Source organism: Ananas comosus, linkage group 13, assembly GCF_001540865.1.
Source record: "Ananas comosus cultivar F153 linkage group 13, ASM154086v1, whole genome shotgun sequence".
NCBI classification, from domain to species: Eukaryota; Viridiplantae; Streptophyta; class Magnoliopsida; order Poales; family Bromeliaceae; genus Ananas; species Ananas comosus.
This window is the reverse complement of record NC_033633.1, coordinates 4,750,135-4,773,019: the sequence shown is the minus strand read 5'-3', so window position 1 is coordinate 4,773,019 and position 22,885 is coordinate 4,750,135. Positions and strand designations below refer to the sequence as shown.

Genomic DNA, 22,885 nt, shown 5'->3' with positions numbered 1-22,885 from the left:
TGCGCACTCCGCGAACACAAGCTGAAGAGTGTCAAGTTGCGCGTCGTCTGTGTTGACTTAAAAGGGTCAGTATCTTGCCCTATGGTGGGAGGCTAGTTTGGACCGAGTCACATTTGACATGGCGGGAGGTGGGGTTTGGCCAAGTCATGTTTAAAGTTGTGTGAGATTGGTTGGGCCGAGTCATAATCAAGATCCATAGGAGCTGTGTTCTATATGCTTTAAATGAATTGGTTGCACATTTCTAACGGCTCGAGCTTTTGGTATTAATAGTTAGCACCAACGGTCCGACTAGTATCGAAGTCAGAAGTCACATCTTCAATTCTTGCATGTTGCGAATTTATGCAGGTGTTGTGTAGGAGGGGGGGGATTGTTGACTTCAAGAGGCTAGCATCTTACTTGTGGCGGGAGGCTAGGTTGGGCCGAGTAAGATTCAAAATGGCAGAAAGTTGTGTTGGGCTGAGTTATGTTTGAAGTGGCGTGAGACTGGTTGGGCCGAGTCACAATCAAGATCCATCGGCACTGTGTATGTATGCTTAAGTGAATTAGTTGTGTATTTCTAATAGCTCGAGTTTTTGGGATTAATAGTTAGCGCCAACGATCTGGCAGTCCATATCAATTCATATATACTTAATCTTCTATCTAATATTTATTTGGGATAATTGCCTATATACCACTCATACGTTTGAAAATATCCGATTTACCTTTTTTTTTTCTTTCTAAAATACACCTCATATGTTCCACCGTTATTGCAAAATATCCCTGTAGTTATCTCCTGTTAAGTTAACTTGGGTTAAACGTGAATTAAATATCTACTACAGTTTAAAAAAATTGAAATGCCAATTTTGCTCTTAATTTAAGGGCAAATAAGAAATATTGGTGACGGTAGAGGGGTATATTTGAAAAGACCAAAAGTCAAAATACTTTTTGTGCCCCTGACTTTAAGGGCAATTAAAAAAAATCGATGATGGTAGAAGGGTATATTTGAAAAGGCAAAATAGTAAAATTTTATATAGATAACAGAGTTAATTAACAGATTTTAACTCTAGGGGTATATTTGAAATAGGTTTGTAACGTTAAAAGGGTATTTTCAATATTAACCTTTAAGAGGGGTAAATCAGAAAGTCGAAAACTTTTCAGGAGTATATAAGCAATCGCCCCTATTTCTTTACATACTAACTACCTTTATCGTTCCAACAAGTTGCTGAAGACAATTTGGGTAAAGAGCCATCTACTAACATGCTGGTATCTCTCATCTCAGCTTATATATAAAGAGAGGGATGTGGTGATTAGAGTAGTTTTTCACACACTGAAGATTAAATCTTCTTAAAAAGAGATACAGGGGCAAAAAGAGGGTGGTCTCTTAAAGAGGGATGTAGAAGCCAAAAAGAGGGTGATCTCGAGATTAAAGATTTGGCACTATGAATATTGCGCTACTAGAGGAGTGTTGGTACATTTCTTCTCATAAATGAAACCACAATATAACAAACTGATTAGGGTATTAGACTACTCAAGAAGGAAATCGTACAAAGAGGCGACCACTTTTAGACCCTACTCATAATGGTGGAGGAATGCCTTAGAGATGAGAGATATCTTTCAGCGTGGATCTTGTATTCCATCAGGGATGGTAAAAGTATTGACCTCTAGTTCGATATTTGGTGTGGGTATACTTCCTTGCATATTCTTTTTCCCATCATTTACGAAGAAATCATATGGAAAAATATGTTGGTGAAGGACTGTTATGCAGAGAGAGAGTGGAAAATAAATGGGATTCAAAGAGGGATTGTACCTACATCTATCTCACTAGATATTGGTTGAAAAATTCATAGCTCTACTCACAAACTATATGCTCGACAATACGCAGGATGTGATCAAATAGAGATTGGATCTCGTCCCAAAAATTTTTAGTCAAATTACTTCGTGGATTTCTTCAGAATAAAGGCATTAGAGACTTCAGAATGAAGGCATTTGAGGGTAATCGAACTTCTCCCATTTCGACACTTCCGTAAGGTCTTATTTTGTGGAGTCGGGATCTCCACAAGTAATGCCAATAGTTTAATTCATAGTTCAAACCCTTGGTTCCAACCAATTCTTGGGTTATCGCATGAGTTCAATCAACTATTTACATGCCATCTATGTGGAAGTTCTCATAGTTTATTCTAGAGTTAATTTCATACAGCTCTCTGTAAATATATCTAATAGAAAATATATCCGTATAAAGTTCAACTTTTCATATTTATTCCTGCAAAAGTCCAGTGATATTCATATTTGTCCCTGCGGTTTGTTGCCGTTATAGCACTGTTTATTTGTTAACAAAAGATAAGTGAAATTATATTTTAGTATCACAAATATGTCTCTCAAAAAGCCCCAACTATTAAAATTATATAGAAATGTCCTCAAAATTTTTAACGGTCATCTTTTTTCTTTCTACCATCACAAATAATATAAGGGGGATAAAATGTCAATTAATCTCATTTACTAACAAGGGTTAAGTATTTAAGTTCATATAACCAAATAGTTGTAATATCTAAGACATTTGAATAATGGAGAATTCAAGAATTTGAATTTGAATTTGAATTCGATTTTTATTTTATATATATATATATATATATATATATATATATATATATATATATATATATATATTATGTTGGTGGATCAAGAGACGATGGGTTTTGTTACCAATCAACGACCAAATCTAGCGAAACAAAATAGTGATGTCAATGCCACGGACATGCTGAACGCGCTGGCGCAGTCCGTTCGCAAGTCTGACGGACGGATCTCCTGGTATCAAGCGAGGATCAAGAAGGGGTCATAAGTGGCAAAAGGAAATTTTGTAAAAAAGCCATATATTTTATGTATCATTTTGTGTAAAATCAAACGTGGGGTACGTACACGCGTTTTACTCACGCCGTGAGGGACTGAGCTGAAAATACTGATCATTGGTGGGCTTATTTACAAGTTTACCACCTTGTATATATTAGCTAACTAGGGTTTCCATAGAGGAAACCCTAACCCTAGCTTCATCTGACCCCTAGCCTCCTCTCCTTCCTAACCCTAGTGCGCAGCGCACACCCCGGCCACTGTCGACCGAACTCCGACTGGCCAACTGTCGAGACAGCCACATTTTCTTCTCTCCATCTCCTTCATCCCTCACCTCTATCCGAGATCAACTAGGAAGGCCCCTTACCCTCGGGCTCCTCCTCTGGAAGTGCCCCCAACCCCCGGTGACGTCCCCCGATGGTCACCGCCATCCCCACGTGCCGCCACTGCCGCCCCAGGTAGCTTGCGACCATCTTGGGCAGACTTGGCCGAGGGTGACTTAACCCCCACCCCTCGCGCCGCCGACGCCTAGGGCCGACCGTGCCGCCTCCCTCCGGCCTCCGGCGACCTATTGTCATTGCCTCGAAGCTCCCCGGCTACCGCCGAGGCTGCTGTGACTATTTGAACCCGAGCCGAGCCCGTACGGGCTCAGGTTGCTCAAGCACCGCTGCCGCCGCTGCCTCCCGCCGCCAGCCAGTGCGAGCGGTGACATCCCCACACCGGTCGCACCCACTGTAAGGAAATACAGGTAAGTGCATGTGCATTTAATGCAGCGAAAATACATTTATAAAATATGATCAAATCATGTATACTTTAATATCATAACATTTATGATATTAGTATATATATGTACCAAGATCATCTCATGTGACACACAAAAATTATTATTCTAATCTAATTAGAAGAAAGGTTCAAATTTCAACCTGTGTTGATTACCAAAATTATTTTACAGTTGATATGGATCTGAACTTCTGGTCCTTTGAGCCGCACAAGTGTCCTCTATGTGTATCCACACAAGGCTGCTCCAGGATCTGTGCTTCACACAATTACAGTGTAATCTCGAAACTCCTTTCGTGATCTCTTGTGTCAATATGGAGAAAAATCAATCCTCAAATTGTGCTAGCAATTTCAAGAGGATTAACTATAGAGACCAATTATTTTGGAGGACCTCTCTCTTATGATATAAAGAGAGCTTTATATGATTGGGAGAATTTTCTCTCTTTCTCTCGCACTTCGCTTTTGCGTTGTGATTATTATCATGGTAGAGAGAGATGCCTCAATTTATAGGTGAGGCAATATACGAGTGGAGATAAAGGGAAGAGGTAGAGAAATGTTCTCTGCGCAATTAATAATGCGTTTCTCCCTCTACACGTTTAATAAAGCATTTTACTCTCTCCTTCCCCAAAAGAAATAATGTAGAGAAAGGTGCCATAAATGAGAGGAGAGTTAACTCCTCTTCTCTCGTTTAGTGCGCGAAGAATGAAGAGAAATGGAAGTTTTCTCTTCCACTAATAAATGTCAGAGTTTCTTTCATCCTCTTCTCCTTTCACTTCATAACTCCTCAATTAATCTTTATTAATTGAGGAGTTGATGAGAGAAAGATGATAATAATCTCAGTGCAAGTGCACCGTATGCAACAATTGCGTTTAACTCTACAACTTTCAATTTTACAAATTGGTCCTTCTTGCTAATCAATTTAGCAAGTAAATTCTTACTTTGCTACTTTAGCAAAATGATCTCTATTAATTCTCCAAGCACTAGATCACACACAGCCTATATTGTGTGTGACCACATAGGTTTACTTTTACCTGGTAGTGAGATGTGACACCAAACTCTTTTAGTGTCACCATCGAAACTCTTCTCGATCGGCCAAAACATTTTTGGCTCTCCCAACTGAGTGTAATTAACTATCTTAATTACTCTTATGAGTCCCACAATCCACAAGTGACACCTAGCAGTATATCGCGGCAATCCAAGTAGAATTAATAATAGACAGAACCTCTAGGTGTAGTTACCGTGTGATAAAATTCTTCTATCACTTATCCCGATTGAGTCGAGGTTATGGATAACTCGTCAAACCCCATTATTCAATCATATGTCTCATCTGATTAACAAATATGGAAACTCCTTTCCATAAAATCACACTACCTTGGCCAAGGACTTCTATATCTTGTAAAACAGATAGTATAGGACAATTACCTCTCTACCAAGGGTGATAGATTCCATCTTGACGCACACCTGCCTCCACGTATGACTCACTGCAGCCAACATGTGTTGACTTAACCCATGATTAGGGTATAAGTATTTACACAGTCAAACTACAATAACCTACATGCAAGATAACTGTGGTGCCTCAGGTCAAAGGATCACTCACACTACTACAGTATGGAACAATTCACTGACGAGTGAGTAGACATCCATGTGATTGTTTATAGTTGGTCACACTCAGTGAAATTGTTCTCCAACATTCACCTGTATATATATGCTTACTCTAGTGTCACCACACTAATAATTTGAGACTCATCATCCCATAAAGGAAGTACAACATATACTGATCTATCCGGATTTACCACTTCCCTCGTGATAATCCTATGATCAAGAGCATTTAAGAATTAATTACAGAAGAATATATGTCTCAAATTTCTAACTTCTTAAAAAGTTAATTCTTCTACTATTAATTCTATGGACGATTCATAAATATGCATTTAGTAATAATATGAATGAAGAATGCCAGATTTAATCATAAAAGAAAAGTACACTGATATTAACCCTTTAAGTTATGACAGGATTGGCTTATAGGGCATATAACTAACACCCACTTGCCGCTAGTGCGCCCACCACCGAGCCGCCGCCGGCCGTGCCCTAGCTTTCTCCTGCTCGGTAAGCCAATTTAGTGTTGTTTGTGCAATGTTTTGGAGTTGTTTGCAGTATTTTGGCAATCTGAGGCCACCCCGATGCCTCCGAAAGTGAGCACGATGATCCTTGATCAGTGCTGATCATCGTGCTCATCTCCCTTAGGGTCAGCGAGCCCCTAGTTTGTGGAATAAACGTGACTTAAGTTCAGGCGCGTAGTTCGCAGAACTTAGGGTCACTCCCGCGCTCTCCACAGTGAGCCACTGTGCTCCAGACCATGAGTACTGCCTCCGACATGTCAAGACTTGTCAGCACGTGTCTCGGTTGACCTCAAATGCCCTCAGTTTCTGGTATCGAGCCGTAAAACCCATAAAATCACATAAAATAATGTGATTTTAAGTATTAGTAAGGGCTTTTATACAATTGTGCACTTCGTGGCTACTGTGGGCAGTATGTGTAGGTGGCCGGTGATCTCTAGACTGATTGTCCAAGGTCCAAGGCCTTTGCGGAAATCGAATATCGATTTCGATGCGTTTTTCGGCAAAATTCGTAGACGGAACACGGTTTCGATTCGGATTCCTCCTGACGATGTTCGAGTATACTATAGTTTGTTGCTGAGCCTAGTTGGCTGGTCACTAATGTCATTTCGGGGGTTTGGAGACAACGGGTGAGCGAGGTGGGTTCCGATGTCGAAAATAACACTTTCGAAAATCCGGATCGGAATGGTTATCTGACGATAATCGTTTCAATATAAGTCATTATGTTTGCTGCTAGGACACCTTTATTACAATGTTTTATGGTAGCAAGTGACTCATGGTATGAGTCGGTGAGCCCCGGGACACTTCATGGGTCCCGGCGGAGTCCCGGTGTGATTTTCGAGACTTCCAGCGAGTTACGGTAATCGATTTTGGGAAACCGATTCCTGTGGGATCATGTGTGGGGTTGTGAGTTTAGTGTTTCTTATTTGTGGGTTATATACTAACCCGGTCGACCCTCCGTAGGTTCAATTGACGATCTTCAATAGTCGAGACGCAGGCGCAATATTTATACAGGTGGATACTTCAATCCGAAGTCGGTAAAGTGGTGCACGCTCGGTGACATTCTCTCCACCCTCTCTTTATTACCTTGCATATCATGTTATGAGCCTAGCACCCTTTGACTTCTTACTTATTGCTTTACTTTGTTACTTTTCGTATTTATCATCATGATCTAGAAGTAGAGAGGATTATTTATGATGACCTATTTGGTCGATTCTGTGACTCTTGTACTTGATGACCTATACGGTCGGCATACCCTGAGGGTAAGATTGTCAGCTAGTTGCTGACAGTTGGCTATTGAGCATATCAACATCGATCACCATTGTTCGTACGCATTTTATGTACACCAGCGGTTTGGCCACCGCAACAGTGTACTTTTCCGAAAAAATGGTTGAGAGTGCTAGCCCGTGAGCCCAGTAGACAATTGCAATTGAGAACTTTATACTTATGATCCTTGATTGTTGTTCCATTTGAACATTAGAGATACAAGAACTAGTAATTTGTATGGACCTAGAAATCATAGTGAAATACTACGTGCTTCTTTGGATTTGCCCAAAATCTTTAGAATTCATTTATTTCTCACAGGGGTAGCTTGCTTTGGTTTCGGTGCATTTCATGTAACAGGTTTGTATGGTCCTGGAATATGGGTGTCCAACCCTTATGGACTAACTGGAAAAGTACAATCTGTAAATCCAGCGTGGGGCGCGGAAGGTTTTGATCCTTTTGTTCCTATTCCATTTAACCCCTTCATTTGGGGTTCATCATTCTTCTGTTTATTTCTTATAATAATTTATACCGAAAATATCTTTTACAATAATAAAATTATTTTAAAAATATTTTTTATTAAAAAAAAGAATAATTTGATTATCTTGTCTTTTTATTAACACCGTATTTTTTTAAAAAAATATTTTTAAAATTTTAAAAGAGTAAGATATAAAAAAAAAGGGGGGGCATTTAACAAAAGATAGTCTGGAATTTAGTTTTTTAAAAAATCAAGTGAAATTATTCACGCTCATGAGAAAAACAAAACAGAAATGAGGTCATATGCCGTAACACCTCAGACGGTGTGACAAACGCCTTTCAGTGCCGACAATTTCCACTCACGAACAGCGACCTGGCAGTGACTTGCGAGTAGTGTCAAGAATTGAGCGCAGCCGTTTCTGCTCTCCGGAAGCTTCTGTGCGTCATCCTCCTCTCATCTCAGCTTCATCTCCGTCCCTTTCCGTTTCCTTTACCCCTTCCGATCTATCAAATTCCTTCTTTACTTATCATCTTATCTCCTCTCTCTCTCTCTCTCTCTCTCTCTCTCTCTCTCTCTCAACAAAAACTGACCCAGAATAATCCTAGGAATTGGTTATGGATGGATCAGGTTCTCTATTATCTAATTCCTTTTTTTTATTTTCCTTTTAGTTTGAAGTGGTAGCTGGATTGATCCCTGGATTCCTCTGCCTCCCCGAAGGTATATATTCTTTGCACTTTCTATGGTGGTCATGAAAATTTTTCACTCGATGTTTTGTCACAGTAAGCCCATATTCTTCACAAAAAAAAAAAAAAAAAAAAAAAAAAAAAGAAAAAAAGAAAAGGGAAAGTTGTACCAGATGTGATGGGTTCCTCTGACATCCATGCTTTGATTCCTTCTATTTTCTCTTATATTGTGTTTTTGGGTCTGGGTGCACTTTTTGAATTAGATCGGTTGTTTTCCTATTTTTCTTTTTTCTACTGATGCTGCCACTATAACCGATGTGAAACCATATGATTCGTTCCGAGATTTAAGTTTTTGTTTTCGTTTTCATGTTTACAATCTCGATCGCTTTTGATGAGTTTTTGGTTGGAGAGCTTGAATTTGTTATAGAATTTGTTTCTCAGATACCAGATTATGATCTGAAGACTCTTTTCTCAGATCTAGTGGATGAACCCCAAGGTTGTAAGAGGATTGTGTCTCCAAGGCACTGTAAAGTTCAGAAAGTTTGAGTTAAGCTGATTTTGGAGCAGAATTCATGCTCGAAATGAGATGAATCCATCTAAATTCTGTTTTTTCTGTTTAGATAAGGCAGGATTATATCTAAACTCTTCGGTAGTGATGGTTGCCAATTACTGTAGTTGAGTTTTGGTGGCAGCCATAGCTTTTCTTGAGTAGAGACTGGAGGAAAAATTACCCCCAGCCAATTCTATTGCAAACTGTTTATATATTACAACATACATAGTAAAAAAGAGTAAACAGAAGACAAACACACAGATATCTCAACCTGTCCTACATCACAACATATAATATGATATTAGACAGCTCACAATACAGCTGAAACTAGAGAAAGAATAACATCTCGTGAAAAGCTAAATACATCCCCATTAATACTTTTCATGTCAGCAACTCAGCATTCAAAATACGTACAATTTTGCAGTTGCTAATAACCTGGAGCTGTTGGTGCACTCTTCACCTATTTAAGTGTCCACCTACACTCTTTTCTTTTCTTACATTTGCCAATTGCATAGCTTTAGGAAATTGTTGCATCCATTCCGTAGAAATCAAGAAACTGTCCAACCTTGCAAGAGTTTTTCTCTATAATTTGAATGTGTACTGCAAAAGCTATCGCAATGATGACGGTGTTACTGCGGTGATGGCTATTCATAGTGGCGGTGTTTGGTAGCAGTGGCCGTGCAAGGTTGTGATGATGACATGGTGGTGGTGACATCGGCAATTTGGTTATTCAAGCTTTGCTGTGTTGTTAAGTTCATGACACTTGAGTAGCGTCTCATTCAGGTCCTACCTCAGTGGATCGATATAGTTAGAGTCTTTAAACTTGAAAACAACCAAACTCAAAGTTCTTAGATAGATGTCTGTTATCACCAAAATCAGAATGGTTTTTTAACCTTTAAACCAACATTCTACGGATCCCTGCATGATTCACATGGATTGTGATGGTTTTTTATATGCTGGTTTGTATCATCAACTCAAAATTTTCTTTACAAATTGTGGTTTAGGAGTGAAGAATCTTGACTGCTGAAATCACTTTGCAGAAAGCAAACTTTGTGGTTCAAAATTAGGTTGTAATAGATCAAATTGACTTCAGGTAAGTCAATTTAAGTTTGTTTTCAATTGAAATTTTAGTCAATTACTGTTGTACTTGGTCAGATTTGAGGGCTCCTTTCTGTGTCAAGTGGAGATACCCCACCAAGGTCAACATCACTTTGAACTTTGATTGGACTTTACTACTACGGTAGTTTTAAACGTATATTCGTGCATGCTCTTTTACTCTTTTTCTTACTAAGAAAAGTTACATAGATTAACCCCTGTAAAGGTTTTACACAAGGATAGAAGTAAGATTCAAGGTAAAGGAGAGAATGGAGCAAAAACGATCCCTTCAATAGACTTCATTCCTAGCTTAAACAGAAATCAGAGGTATATGCAAATGCAAGGCGGTTTTGAACTTTTGTTATGTTGCACAATATAGTTTTAACCACTCATTGCTGTGAAGTTGATGACACTCGTCGATATTTCAAAGTTGCACACCGAAGTCCAAAGCTTCCTGGAATTTCTAGTTGTTTATTGTTGAAGATTCATGAGGTTTTTTTTCGTGCCAAATAGTCCAGAAGTAAGCAGCTATGAAGCAAACCAGTCCTCTTTTTAGCTTTGGCTCAAGAGAAGATCTTTAGATTAACCAAACTTCTTAAAGCTTCAAGCCAACAGACAAAATGTTGTTGAGTGGTGTCATAAAACCATATAGGATCTGTTGGGATACTAGGCAAAGTCAAGAAAACACGAGATAATGCATTGACCTTTGTTCTGGTTCATCACAAGTTCCGACAATTAGCAGCACATCATAGACAGATAAAAACAAGTCTGGACACAATGGATGGTGTTAAGACATTCTTTTCTTGATAAGTAATTTTTGCAACAGCTTGGATGTTTTAGGTCGTCTTTTGGGATTATGCTGGTATATTCTTACTTGTGGCTAGAGATAGAGCTGAAAATCATATATATATGATGGATAATTGACGAAAATGCACTATTGTTGGGTAAGAACTCTATTGCTCCTTCTCCTTCCTAATTCCTTTATTTTCTGCTTTTCTCAATTTCTACCCTTTGTTCTGTTTAATGTTCATCATAAGAAAGCTTTAGTCTCATAGGAACAATGTTTGGTTTCTTTATCCCTTGTCCTACATTCCTTGCCCTACCTGCAATGACCACTTATTGATTATTTTTAATGTTTCCTCAATTCAACACTCAAAACATTATCAATTTTTAGCAACTATGCTGTTAATTCTTTCAATTTGGTATAATTTATCATCCATGGAAATAATATAAATGTGATGCGTGTAAAATAGGATTTTTAATTGAATTTTGAGAAGTTGGACTGATTTTTCTCAAATTGTTAATCTAAGGTTTCAAAAGTAATGATAGAGCAGGGGACTTGTACTATAATCCTAACTTGAAGATGTCAAGTTGATGATTTACGTGAACATTTCTAATAATTGGATGCGTCGGCTGTCCAACTTATTTGTTGGCAGGTGAAAGAAAAGCAAAAGATCATGGCCCTCTAGGGTTGTATTGATTAGAATAAATAGTGTACAAACCAACCCATTATAGTAAGATTACAACCAGAGATGTAGCATAGACCTATACTATATAAAGTAACAAATAATACAATAGTAAATATATTCTATTATACTAAATATATCATAATATTCCCCCACAATTTAAGCAATCATTGGTCGGATGCGAAGATTGGTCCGCAGCATGGAGAACTAAGAAGGGACAAGAGTTTGGTGAAGATGTCAGCAAGTTGCTTATTAGAAGATATATGGACAAGTCCAAATCATCCGATTGGACTTTTTCTCGCAAGAACTGATGATCAAGCTTAATATGCTTCGTACGAGCGTGGAGAATAGTATTGGCAGCAAGGCATGTGGTGCTAAGGTTATCACGATAGATGCAAATAAAGCGCCATAAGAAAATACCAAGATCATGAAGCAGACAGCAAATCCAAATCGTCTTGGCAAGTGTGTAAGCCACAGCATGATACTCTGCTTCAGAACTATACCGAGAAATAGTAGGCTATTTCTTAGCTGGCCACAAGATAAGATTAGGTCCAAGAAATATACAATATCCTGAAGTAGACTGGCGCGTATTCGGATAACCACCTATATCATCATAAGAAAAGGCGACAAGCAAAGGATTGATACAGCGAGAGATAGGAATGCGATATGACAACATATCCTGAACATAACGAAGGAGACGTTTAACTGTCTGCATGTGTGGCTTACGAGGTGCATGAAGATATTGAGCAACTGAATTGGATAGCGTACGAAATATCGGGGTGTGTGAAGGTAAAATATTGCAAAGCACCAACCATCTAACAATAGGGGTAGCCGTGTAGGGATCTTCAAGGAGACGTCCCTTATGATACGAAAGACAAGTGTCGGAGACAGAGGAGTGGAAATAGATTTACTTGATGCGCATATTTCTGTTAAGTCAAATAACGACCCGAAGAAGAGCAGCTAACCTTAATATTCAAAAATTAATGTAGCGGACCTAAGTCCTTCATTGCAAATTCTCGTTGCAAGGTTCTTATAAGAGCATCCAAAAGAAAGGATGAGCTTTCAGTGGCAATAATATCATCGACATATAGAAAAAGAATAAGAGTACCAGAAAAGAATTGACAAATAAACATTGAGAGATCAGCGGTGCTTCCAATGACCTAGTTCAGAAAGAAAAGAAGTAAAACGCTGAAACTAAGCCCGAGACGCCTGCTTGAGATCATAGATTGCTTTGCGTAGACGGTAGACATGATGAGGAAAAGAAGAAATCTGGCGGTTACTGCATATAAACTTTCTCAGAAAGAGAGCTGTGAAGAAATGCGTTCTTCACATCAAGTTGTCGAAGTGGCCACCCAGAGGAGAATGCTATAGAAAGAACCGAACGAACAGTAGTTGGCTTGACGACTAGAGAAAAGTCTCATCGAAGTCAATACCTTCTTGTTGTTTGTAGCTCTAAACTACAAGTCGAGCTTTGAGACGCTCAAAATAACCATCCATCTTCTGCTTGACCTTGTATACCCACTTGCAGCCAATAAGATTGACGAATGAGGTGGGAGTAAGATCCCAAGTAGAGTTAGCCAATAAGGCATTATATTCTGCAGCCATAGCTATACGCCAACCTGCATCCTAAGAAGCCTTAGCAAATGAGTTAGGGTTAGTAGGGAGAATATAGTTCTTAGGAGGTAGGAAGGTGGTAAACTCAGATAAACCCTTTGTCATGGATCTAGTAATCATAGAGTGGATGGGAGAAGGTAAAGAGTTAATGGGTAAAGTAGGCGAAGCAGAGGATACTATCGGTAGGGCAGTATCAAGTGGAGGGGGAAAGGTGGAAGAAGGTCATATTGTGGGGGTGCCGGATCAGTAGAAGTGAGTCCAATAGGTTGGGATGTATTCTTTCTGGTATAGACCCGGAGTTCAGCTTGACCAGCAACAGAGACATCATTCTCATTGCGAACCTTTAGGGCAGTATTATTCAAGGTGGTAGAAAAGGGAGATAATAACTTAGACGGTGAAATAGACTGAGGAACTGCATTGGTAGACAAAGTACCAGAAACATCAGCAGTAGAAGAGTGGATGAAATAGAACCCAAAGATTGCATCAATAGTAGAGGGACACACAATAAAGGAGGATTAGAAAGAAAATTTGAAAATTTTTTAAATTTTGAAATAGTAAAAACCAGTGCTGAAGAGGTGGAAAATTTAGAAAGACAGAAATAAGGAAACACCGGTTCAAGAAAAGTAACATGTCGGGAAAAAATTTTTTACCAGTGCTCGGAAAGAGGCAACGAAAGCCTTTATGCTTAGTAAAGAGTCCCAAGAAAACACAAGGAAGCGATTGGGGAGAGCTTGTGAGCAGCAATATTCTGTAGATCGGAATAATACAAACATCCAAAAATTGTGACAAGTTGCAAGTCTGAAGGAACACAACCTTGCAAATTAGTGTATGGCGATTTTTCTTTCAAACTAGTAAGAGTAAGATTCACAAGAAAAACAGTAGTTTGAAAAGCATCAGTCTAGAAACGAGGAGGCAAGCAAGCTTGCAAAAGCAGACTTCTAACAACATTGGATAAATGTCTATACTTCTCGTCTATTCCGTTTTGTTGTGGTGTGTGTGGACAAAAAAAATGTGAATAATCTCATTTTGTGAACAAAGAATAGAAAATTTTTCATTTACATACTCCTTATCATTGTCAGATTGAAAGATTTTAATTCTGCTATGAAAGATGTTTTCAACCATTAAAATTTTTTCAAAAACCTCATGCTTAAATTTCAGAAGATAAAGCTAAGAATATTTAGGGTAATCATCAATAAAAATTACATAATATTTATAACCAGCATTAGAATGAATAGTTGATTGCCATACATCAGAATGAACAATTTGAAAAGAAAAAGTAGACTAAGATTCAGAATCATGAAAAGAAATTTTAACATGTGTGCCTATATTACAAGCATTGCAAACAGATAATTTAATAGCCGAGTTATTATTAGAAACAACTTAATTGTCTTTAATAAATTTAAAAAGAATAGGAAGACTAGGATGACCTAACCGTCTATGCCAAATATCTCTACTAAATCTAGATGCAATAAGAGCTAACTGTTGCTTATTCCTTACACTTGCAACTTTAGAAAAAATTGGATAGAGTGATGTTCCCAAACTATGGCATCTGAGAAGCTCCGTCTCCGTTTCCTTGTCCTTCATAGAAAAATTAGAAGAGTCAAATTCAAAAAAAAAAAAAAAAGAATTATTATCATAACAAAATTGGCAAACAGAATTTGAGAGCAAAAGAGTTGGAGGACGTATTCAAATGTGTTTACCCGTCTAAGTAATATTCAGTAAATTTTCATTACCAATAAAAATTTTTTCTTTTCCAACATGAGTTTTGGATGATGAAAGAATACCGGAGTTAGCCGTTATGTGATTGGATGCTGCATTGTCAACATATCAGACTTCCTCACCAGGCTCATGAAGTTTGATAGCAGCGAAAGTCTGGGGTATTTCATCTGTAACAAGAGTATAATTTAAGTGTTGCTTGCACTGAGAGCAAAATGATTGAATTTTTCACAGATCTAACACTGTGTGCCAAACCGTGAAAGATGTGGTTGTTGGTTTCGTTGAGTATTATTAGGTTGAGGATGTGGGTAGTTTCCATGAGATCCACGATCGGGGGTATGAATTGTGTCTACCATAATGTCCTCTGCCTCCGCGATATCTACCCCCACGACCGCTACGAGTGCCTTGTCCACAGTTTGCATAAGTGCTTCTCCATCAATAGTGGGAGTAGTAGATGGTGTTGTCAAGTTGGCACGACGTTGAATTTATGTTTCTTCTTGCATTAAGAGTGGGCGAAGTTGTTCGAAGGTAGGTTTTGTCCTGTGCGTATTTAGGGCACTAACAAAACCTTTATATTCTTCAGACAATTCCAGAAAAACGGTCATGACCAAATTTTGATCTGACACGGTTTCACCAATCGCCTGAAGAACATCCCCGATCGACTTAATTTTTTGCATATATTCACTCATACCCATTGATCCTTTCGCTTGAAGAACATCCCCAATCGACTTAATTTTTTGCATATATTCACTCATACCTATTGATCCTTTCTTGATACTTCGTAATTCAAATTTTAGAGAAAAAGCCGTAGAGACAGTTTTATCAAGAAAATATGCCTCAATAATTTTCGAAGCATCATGGGCAATTTTAGATGAACCAAATATAACCATTTGTAATATGCAAAGAAACGGTAGCATTAATCCATGAAAGAATGGTTGTGTCCACCTTTTTCCAAATTAAGTAATTAGGATTTACAATTATCTTTTTGTCAGTACTGTCAATTGTCTGAGGAATAATACTTGATCCATCCACATGCGTTGTCACACCAATACTCTCTAAAATATTAAAAAACACTTGCTTCCACACTAGATATGTAGAATCCGTGAGTTCTAAATGTATGAAGGTAATGTTAACAATCGGCAGAGACGATATAGAAGAAGACATGTTTACCATTGAGGAAAAAATTTTCACCACAAAAAGAGAAGGAAAAAGGTTAGAGCTTACCAAATGAGAGTTCCTGGTGACAAAGAGAAGGACCAAAGACCACCAAAAAAAACCAAGCGGCACGAGTGACACAACATAGAAAAAACCAACAACAATAGGATAGGCCAAGCGATACCACATGCGATACCAAAAGAGCAAAGAGAGATCACAAATAGGCCGAAATTACTGTGGCAATATTACTGTAGCAATATTTAGTGTTTATACTGTAGCAGCGGTACTGTAGCAGCACTATAGCATCAGTACTGTAGTGCTGGTACTGTAGCGGCAAGGTAGATTATTATGAGAAAAGAAATATGTACTCGCAAAGAGGGAAGGAAAAAAAAAGGATGATCAACGTAGATGAGATCCAACGAGGGAGAAAGGCGGTGCTGGATCTATACCCTAGAATTAGGGTTTGTCTCTGATACCATGAAAGAAGGGCAAAAGAGCATGCCCTCTAGGGGTATATTGATTAGAATAAATAGTGTACAAACCCATTATGGTAAGATTACAATGAGATACCATATAGACCTACACTATGTCACTATATAAGGTAACAAATAATACAATACTAAATATATTCTATCATACTAAATATATCATAACAACAGGTAATAACTTTTCCAACTGTAAAATGAATTAACAGCAAGAATTGCTTGTGCTGCCCATGCCGCCATGTGTTGTTCCGTGCCGAGGCTGTTACAACACGTGGTATGGGGTCATGCCGGCATATCATAATAGTTTTTCCCCCTTTTTTGCACTTTTTGTGATCTTTTTGAGTTTTTTTGAGGTTGAAAGTTTTACAGAAGTTTTTATTTCATAGTTATATAGATCTTGTAAATCTACTAATATTTGAAGCAATTAGCAAGTTTCATTGCATAATAAGGCCAACTTTTAGCGAAAAAAATATAAGAAGATTTCCTCCACTTCCATTTATCAGTTTAAGATCTAACGAATTTACCCATGGTAGTGCTTTCCTATTCATTTTTATCCAATTATGATTTTGTTTTTTTATTTTTTTAGTTATTATGATGTTTGTGACTATATTTTATTAAACTATGTAAAATATAACATATGAACCACTTTTATAGTCATTAGAGATATGAAAACACTCTAAAAACTAATTATTTTATGAAAATTTAATTAAAAAAATGTCTGCCAAGGCGTGCCAATGTGCCCATGGCATGCCATTGGCATGGGGAGGGAGTGTGCCGACGTTGGCACGTTCCATGCTGCTGTGTGCCGTACCATTGTACCAACAGGCAACAACATGCCAATCGTTGATTAGGAGAAATCATGACACCGTTTTGTTGTTTCAAGGCACACATTTTTTTGGTTTTTTTTTTTTCTCATAATAAAAACTAAAAATTCTTGTCTTGGTTTTTTGGCTTCATGGTAGATTTTATTTCCCTTAATAAAATATATTCTGATCTTGATGAATATTTTCTTCTTTTGTGATCTTGATGAATATTTTCTTGTGCCTTGTTGAGAGTGTTTTTGGTTGCTTAATCGAACTTCGTAAGATGCTGTCATGCATGTCATCTATGCTCTATTTCTGGCTCTTATGGCTTATTATTTTATACTATCCTGTGTTTTCAGGAGATTGGGGTGTTCGACATAATCTATCATTTCATGTAGGAACATATTTTACCCATTTCATTCATTCAGGATCAGTTTATTCAAGTCTTGAGTTGATTTTCCTACTTATTGCTTCAGCTGAATCAGTTGAACTGCTTAATAAGGAGAGGAGGAAGATGTCAAGCAGAAACACCCATTGGTGTTATGTATGCATGCAAGCAGTCCGGCCCCATGGGCAACACATGACATGTCCTAATTGCAGTGAAGGATTTGTGCAAGAGCTACATGAGATAGGGAGTGGCATCATGAACTCCTTGAATCTATTCAGATTGGAATCTGATGAAGACTTCGATCAGGACCCCCGTTTAAGAATTATGGAACTCATATCTGCCCTTGTGAGACGGGGATCAGCAGGTACAGGCCGTGATATTCGAACCAGAACCGATACGAACCCGGATCCGGCAATGGGACGTGACACAGGCCCTTTGCTGATCTTGAATGGATCTCTTCCTTCTAATTTGGCTGAAAACAGAGGCCTCCATATCCTCGTTAACGGGCGTGGCAACATGGGTGACTACTTTATGGGCGCGGGACTTGATGCTTTGTTTGAACAGCTCGCAATGAATGACCGTCGTGGCCCACCACCTGCTTCCAGATCCGTGATTAATGCGCTGCCCACGATAAGGATAAACCAGAGGCACCTTCAAGGCGATTCTCATTGTCCGGTCTGCACAGACAGGTTTGAGTTAGGAATTGAGGCTCGGGAACTGCCATGCAAACATATTTACCACTCAGATTGTATTGTTCCTTGGCTAGTGCGGCACAACTCATGCCCAGTTTGTCGCTCTGAGCTGCCGCCGCAGGCTGCTGGATTGGGTAATCGGAATTCAAATGTTGATGTGGGGGACAGTTCAGCGAATGCCAACTATCGGAGTTCTGGGAATGGGGGAGAAAGTCAGGGACGGCGAAACCCATTTTCCTTTTTCTGGCCTTTTCGCTCTCCCAACTCTCGTTTTCAATCTTCTGACTCCGGTTTCAATTCAAACTCTGGTTTTCACTCTAATTCTGGTTCCAATAACTATCAGCAGAACAATGCAGGAGGCAGTTCTGCTGCTGTTCATGACGATATCAACCAAATGAGCTATTCTGGTTGGCCTTTCGACTATTAAAAGTTATTTCTGTGGTATGTTTATCTGCTAAAGTTTACTGTTTGTATAGTTAAAATAAAGCTGGTTTTAAGGCGTTGTTTGTTTGCTACTTTCATCAGTTTGTCATCCTATGAACTTGCACCTTCAAGACATGTTTTCATTTTCGGACAATTTGTGTTTAAGTTTGCTTTTATTTGATGCCATAGTTTAATAAGGGTAAAACATTGCGGCGGCTGTACACTATCCTAATATTATGATCTCACTCCTGTACTTGCAGGTCAAACATTACTGGTAATTTCACATATATTTTGTTTTATTTCCTAACTGTTAAAAGAAATGACTTTGACCTTTCAGTCTTGTTTATAGTAAATTTTAATGAGTCATTTAATGGAAGGTTTAAGCTGCTTATTTTAGGAGAAAATGTGGACTTTTTCCGACGCTTTGGATTCAAAGTGCTACATATGGAAGAGCTGAAGGACCAGAGTGTTCATCTAATGTCTTCCAAACACTTGTAATTTGTTCATAAATTATTATCAATATTATTTAAACTTACCAAGAATCGTGAATTCATACGTTGTCTTTGAGTCTTCAATTTTCGTCTTTTCTTGTGAAGGCCGAGATCTTCTCTATGGAAATTTGATATCTTTTTAAGTATCATCGTGTGTATTTTAATTTTAAACTTGCCCATCAAATTTCAGTGAAAAATGCTTTAAAATAAAAATTTTACGCGATTATTACTTTTCATTTAAAATGAATAGTAACATGTGTTTTTTTTTGAGGCATCGTGTTGAGGATGACTTCGGACATGAATTGGACTTTGTTTCGGACGATCCAATAGGTCATTTTCGATGGTCCAGCTATGCTGGAGGTGTTGATACTATCCGATTTTATGTTTGATGCACGGTTTTGAGAAAATCAGAGTTTACCGCAGATTGGCCTTTGTTGACTTGATGTTCTTGCTTCTTAGAATCCTTCGATGTTCCGTTTTGCGTGAAAATTCATGGGTCGATGCCACTGGGTATATTACACACTGGTGAGTTTTTGAAACAAAACTCAATGATTGGGGAGCTAAATTGCTATGTTTGCAAAGTGTCAAAATTAAGCAATTTGCGAAAAGGTTATTATTTTATGTGAGAAACTTTACAGTTTTGGTAAGTGGAAGGTTCTACCGAAAAGTAGACTCAGAGAAAATTTTATATCTAAAATTTCACAAAAATTTGAGTTTTCCTGTGAAATACAGCTTGGAGATGAAGTCGGGAGAGAATTTTGCGATCGAGGGGTCTTTCAGACTGAAACGCGGCATTTCGGGTACTATGGTGAACACAACGGTATGGAGAGGGACTAAGACGAATATATGTTTATGCTGTTGAGGACTGGATTCATTTTTTGTGGTGTTAAAGGGACTTTTGTGCAAATCTCCATCCTTTATAACTTATAAGTTTATATATATATAGATATATATAGAGCTAGTCTACTATACTATCTATAGTATCGGGGCTTCAGTACTATAGTCCCGTTTTCGATTTTATGGTGTTCAAATCAACGATCCACATTATTAAAACTGATTTAGGACATTTAAAGTTTTTAGAAATAAAATTTTATATTTTTTCGACATAGTTTACTTTATAATCAAACTATTTCAAAATTGTCAATTTTCCATAACTACTATGGCGAGTTTGGAGTTTAACGGTGTAGAAGAATCTAAATTTCTTCAAATTTTGATAGAAAATACTTTAAACTATTTAGATTAAGGTTAACATTCTTGATCTTGAATTTAAAAGTTCTATGCTCAAATTTTAAAAATTATTCAATTTTCACTGTCCATTTTGACATAATTTATTTACTAACTAACGATGTCGAAAAAAACTAAAATTTTATTCTAAAAATTTCATATACCCTAGATCATATTTAATGGTGTAGATCGTTAATTTGAACACCCTAGGATCGAAAATAAAACTATAGTACCGGAGCTCCTGTACTGTAGATAGTTTATGTGACCTACCATAATCTTATATATATATTATTACTTATATTATATTATATTTTTAATATAGGCTAAATTACAGAAAAGTGGGGGCCCCGTTATGTAACTGCCGCCTTTAGTCGAGGCGGTCGGGGGAGATGTGAAAATCGCAGACTGTTGCCGGCTGGTTGCTAAAATGAAATAAGGGTGCGAGCGGGGTGGCACCCCTCGTTGAGGTTCGTACGCGGGTTCTGTTAAAAAATATTTTTTATACGCGCGGAAAATACCCTGCCTCTTCTCTCGATACTCGCTCCCTCCGGCTCGCCGCCTGTGCGCGCCCGCGGCGCTCCACTGCTTCGCCCGCCCACTCCCTTTCGTCTTCCTCGACCTCGCCTGTCGGCGCCCCGGTGGTGGTGTTGTGTTCCCTGCTCTTCGCCATCAAACCTATCTTCAGTATACCTCGCTACTGTCGCCGAAATCGAGGGCGCGACGGTAGAAATAGAGGGGGCAGGTGGGGGAGAGAAATTGGGGAGAGAGGAATCGTGGCCAGATTGAGGGGAAAAATAGGTGGAAGATACGTGGAGAGGACGGCTGCTGAGGAGCTCAGGAAGAGAACAACAATGGCGAGGGGAAAATCGTCATTTATACACACCGTGACTCCCTCGTTAATTATTTTTTATTTTACAAGGGCAAAGTGTAGTGGTTTAAATGTCAGATGGAGGGAAAGTAGAAAAAGCGGGTTTTATAGGGCGGGTTTTCTATAATTTATGGCACATATATATAATAATTATATAATAGGATCCGACTGGATTAGACTTTCAACACACTCACTCAACCGATAGGCGGGCGAGATGGTGGGGGGGGTTGGAGGGGGAACCCCCAACCACATTTATCCTAGACCACATATCTTGTTAATTCAAGGGCGAAAATCATATATAGTATAATATATATAATATATTATTACTATAATATATAGAGAGAGAGTGAATGACAGAAGAGAGAGAAGGAGGAACTGAGAGATCGAGGAGGGAGGAGAGAAGAATGAGAGGTAGAGCTACTAGGCTATCGGAAGCATAAAGTAGTTGGTGGTTCCGATTTTTTAGCCCTTAGATCAATCCCATTGATCATTTCTAACCATTGGATTAATATTATTAACCAATGGGGACCACTCAACCTTATGGGGACCACTCAACTCTAAGGGGACTGCTATCATTCCAACCGTAGAATTTTTGATCCAATGGCTAAAAAATCAAAAGCACCAACTACTTTATGCTTGCGATAGCATAGTAGCTCTACACACACACACACATATATATATATATATGGAGTAGGGCTACTATACTCTTATGAGTATACAGTCCTTCATACTCAGAAGTTGTTTTCAATGATGGAGCTTACGAATTGACGATCCACTCCGTTAAATATGATCTAGAGTATTTGAAACTTCTAGAAAATAAATTTTGTACTTTCTCGAAATCATAATAAAATCCATCAAGTAGGTATAAAATGAACGGTCGAAATCGAACGACGTCCTAAAAATGGATGATCGAATCCTTCAATTTAAGATCGGAGTTATTGATCTTTATCTAGATAGTGAATAGAATTTTTTATTAAAAATTCAACCGATTCCGATTTTTTTACACCGTTAAACTAACAAGTATCCCATACTGGCCGTTAAAAATTGTCAATTTTGTAACCTTTTGATCGTAAGGTAAATGATGTAAAAAAATTATAAAATTTGATTTCTAGAAGTTTTAAATGCTCTAGATAACGTTTAACGGTATGGATCGTCAATTCGAAAGCTCTATCATCGAAAATAACTTATGAGTACGAGGACGATCGTACTCATAAAAGTATAGTAGCCGGACTCTATATATATATATATATTAGAAAGAGAGAAGAGAAGAGAGAGAGAGAAAGAGAGACAGATCTGGGTGGGTGGGTGGGGGGGGGGGGACCCTAACTCCTAGTCGACGCTTTCCTTCACCTCTCCTGCAGCATCGCCGCACTGCCACTGTCAGATCACGGCGATTCTCTATGGCCAGGCTCTCTCTCTCTCTCTCTCTCTCTCTGCTCTCCTCTCTCCTCTCGTTGATTTCGTCAACCGGAGTAGCAAGGGAGGCCGCCCTGCCTTCCTCGAGCCCTTCCTGTGTTTCCCCAACTCTGATGACCTCTCTGCGACATCTCAGAGCGTCGCCGTCGCCACCCCAGCCGCGGGCTCTCTCTTTGAGCAAGCTTGGGCGAGAGAGAGGCTGACCTCTCTCGTGCTACCGCCGCCGCCGCCCCTGACACGTGCCAGTGCCTCCCTCTGATCACAGAGGACCGCCGTCGCCGCCCCTTGGCCTCCCTGGTCACCGCCACCGCCGCCGCCGCCAAGGAGCCGCCAGAGCCCTAGCTCCTCTCTGTGCTGGCCGAGC

The 22,885-nt window shown here is 38.8% G+C and overlaps 1 protein-coding gene across 7 annotated transcripts; it reads left to right on the top strand.

Annotated features, from left to right (window-relative positions):
- On the top strand, positions 7,915-19,303 carry LOC109719150 (probable E3 ubiquitin-protein ligase RHC1A). 7 transcript variants are annotated; one of them, XM_020245689.1, is made up of 3 exons: positions 7,915-8,169; positions 17,379-18,540; positions 19,285-19,303. In XM_020245689.1, exon 2 carries the CDS (start codon positions 17,534-17,536, stop codon positions 18,524-18,526), a length of 993 nt encoding a protein of 330 aa, XP_020101278.1. In that variant the 5' UTR covers positions 7,915-8,169; positions 17,379-17,533; the 3' UTR covers positions 18,527-18,540; positions 19,285-19,303. The 7 variants fall into 7 exon arrangements, with proteins under 7 accessions (XP_020101278.1, XP_020101279.1, XP_020101275.1 ...); XM_020245690.1 differs by lacking the exon at positions 19,285-19,303 and adding an exon at positions 18,783-18,801; XM_020245686.1 differs by lacking the exon at positions 19,285-19,303 and adding an exon at positions 18,920-19,080 and having other exon boundaries at positions 7,916-8,169.

Excerpts from the sequence above, each read along its gene's own strand:
- LOC109719150 (XM_020245689.1), top strand. The coding sequence starts at position 17,534 with ATGTCAAGCAGAAACACCCATTGGTGTTATGTATGCATGCAAGCAGTC.